At 40.0% G+C, this 1,544-nt stretch overlaps 1 protein-coding gene across 1 annotated transcript in view; it reads right to left on the bottom strand.

The window, feature by feature from the left end:
* Window positions 1–1,544, bottom strand: part of LOC107658732 (dedicator of cytokinesis protein 4-like) — a 117,769-nt gene that overhangs the window by 6,032 nt on the left and 110,193 nt on the right. The window contains exon 46 of the mRNA XM_016447384.1: window positions 1,375–1,481. Coding sequence (XP_016302870.1) covers window positions 1,375–1,481 — 107 coding nt within the window. The remainder of the gene's footprint in view (window positions 1–1,374; window positions 1,482–1,544) is intronic.

Here is a 1,544-nt window from a genome sequence, read left to right as displayed (position 1 = left end):
CGAAACACACAGTGGGCTAGAGTGAGCGGAGGCCGGCTTGAGTGAGCAGAGGCGGGCGGGCTTGAGAACGGCGAGGCCGGTGGATTCGACGAAGGAGCGTCCGGCGGGCTTGCAGCAACCTCATGTGACGACCCCGGGCTGGACTCCGCTTCGTCCACGGTGAAAGCCGATCCAGAGCCGATCCAGCGATCCACAGCGCGAAGTTGATGTATTTCCTCAGCGACCAGCACGGATCAGCTCCAGGCATGAAGATGAAGATGATATCGTCCTCTTTTGGAAGGCCAAACAAAGTAGTTTTGCTTTCACAACGAAACACACAGCGCCTTCACAACATGGCAGCGGCAACAACAATACAGCAAGAACAAAAGTTACGTCTTCTTTCTTTGCGTGAACATTTGGACGGCGTTATGCAAATCTTCCCACATCGTGACGTAGACATTTGGGGGCGTGTTAGAACGAGCCGTTTTAGGTAGGCGTGGTTGACTCTTAACTTTTATAAAGAATATCTCTTTGGATTTGAGACTTTAGTCTTTGCAACTTTACAGATCTTCTTTATGCACCAAGAGCTTGTAACACTCCAAAGAGAAAGGAAAAATTGAAATTGCATCATATGACCCCTTTAAAAAATATATGTTATGTTTATATATTAAATATACAGTGTCGTGAAAAGGTTTTTGCCACCTTACCGGTTTTTTTTTTTGCATATTTGTCACACTTAAAAGATTCAGATCATCAAACAAATTTTAATATTACACAAAGATAATGCAAGTAAATAGAAAATACAGTTTTTAAATGATGATTTAATTTATTAAGGAAAAAAAGCTGCCCAAACCTGCCTGGCACTACGTAAAAAAGTAATTGCCCCCTTAAATCTAATAACTGTTACTAAAACTAATAAGTTTCTTGTAATGAGGACTTTCTTGTAATCAAAACTTTATTTCTCGTAATTGAGATTATTTAATTTGTGAATGAACAGAATTCCCATTCCCCAGAATCAGCAGCAAATTGTAATAGGGAGGAAAATTCAATTATGAAAAATAAAGTTTTAATTATGAGAAATAAAGTTCAATTTAAATTTGGGAAATAGTCTTAATTCTGTTAATTACTGTTAATTAAATTGTGAAGAAGTCAGCAGATTTGACCTGATGATGTTGCTCAGTCTTCTGCGTAGATAATTAACCTACTAATAGTTTCCACAAAATCAATTTTACATGGTCATTTTTAAAGATGCGGTTAATGCAAATCTTACAATGATGAAGGGAAAGAGAGGTAAACCCAACCAGTACACAAAAAAGCTTCCAAAAACACTCCCACAGTATATGACCTGAACACTGGTGAATAATAAAAACATTGATATTCTAATCATCTTTATACCTGTGCGGGATCCAGGGGGTTTGGATATATGGCACTGCAGGGTCTCTCTCGCGGCGAGAGGCAGTTCTCTCGGGAATGCTTGTGTTTATCTGACAACTGTGGAGAACCTGTGAAGGGTGAGGAGGTGTAAGCAAGGGTGTGATTTCAGCAACACACCGACACAAATGCCC

The sequence above is a fragment of the Sinocyclocheilus anshuiensis genome, unplaced genomic scaffold, assembly GCF_001515605.1.
Source record: "Sinocyclocheilus anshuiensis isolate Anshui unplaced genomic scaffold, SAMN03320099.WGS_v1.1 scaffold283, whole genome shotgun sequence".
NCBI lineage: Eukaryota > Metazoa > Chordata > Actinopteri > Cypriniformes > Cyprinidae > Sinocyclocheilus > Sinocyclocheilus anshuiensis.
Note: the sequence above shows the minus strand (reverse complement) of the source record. Positions and strands in the feature narration are given on the sequence as shown.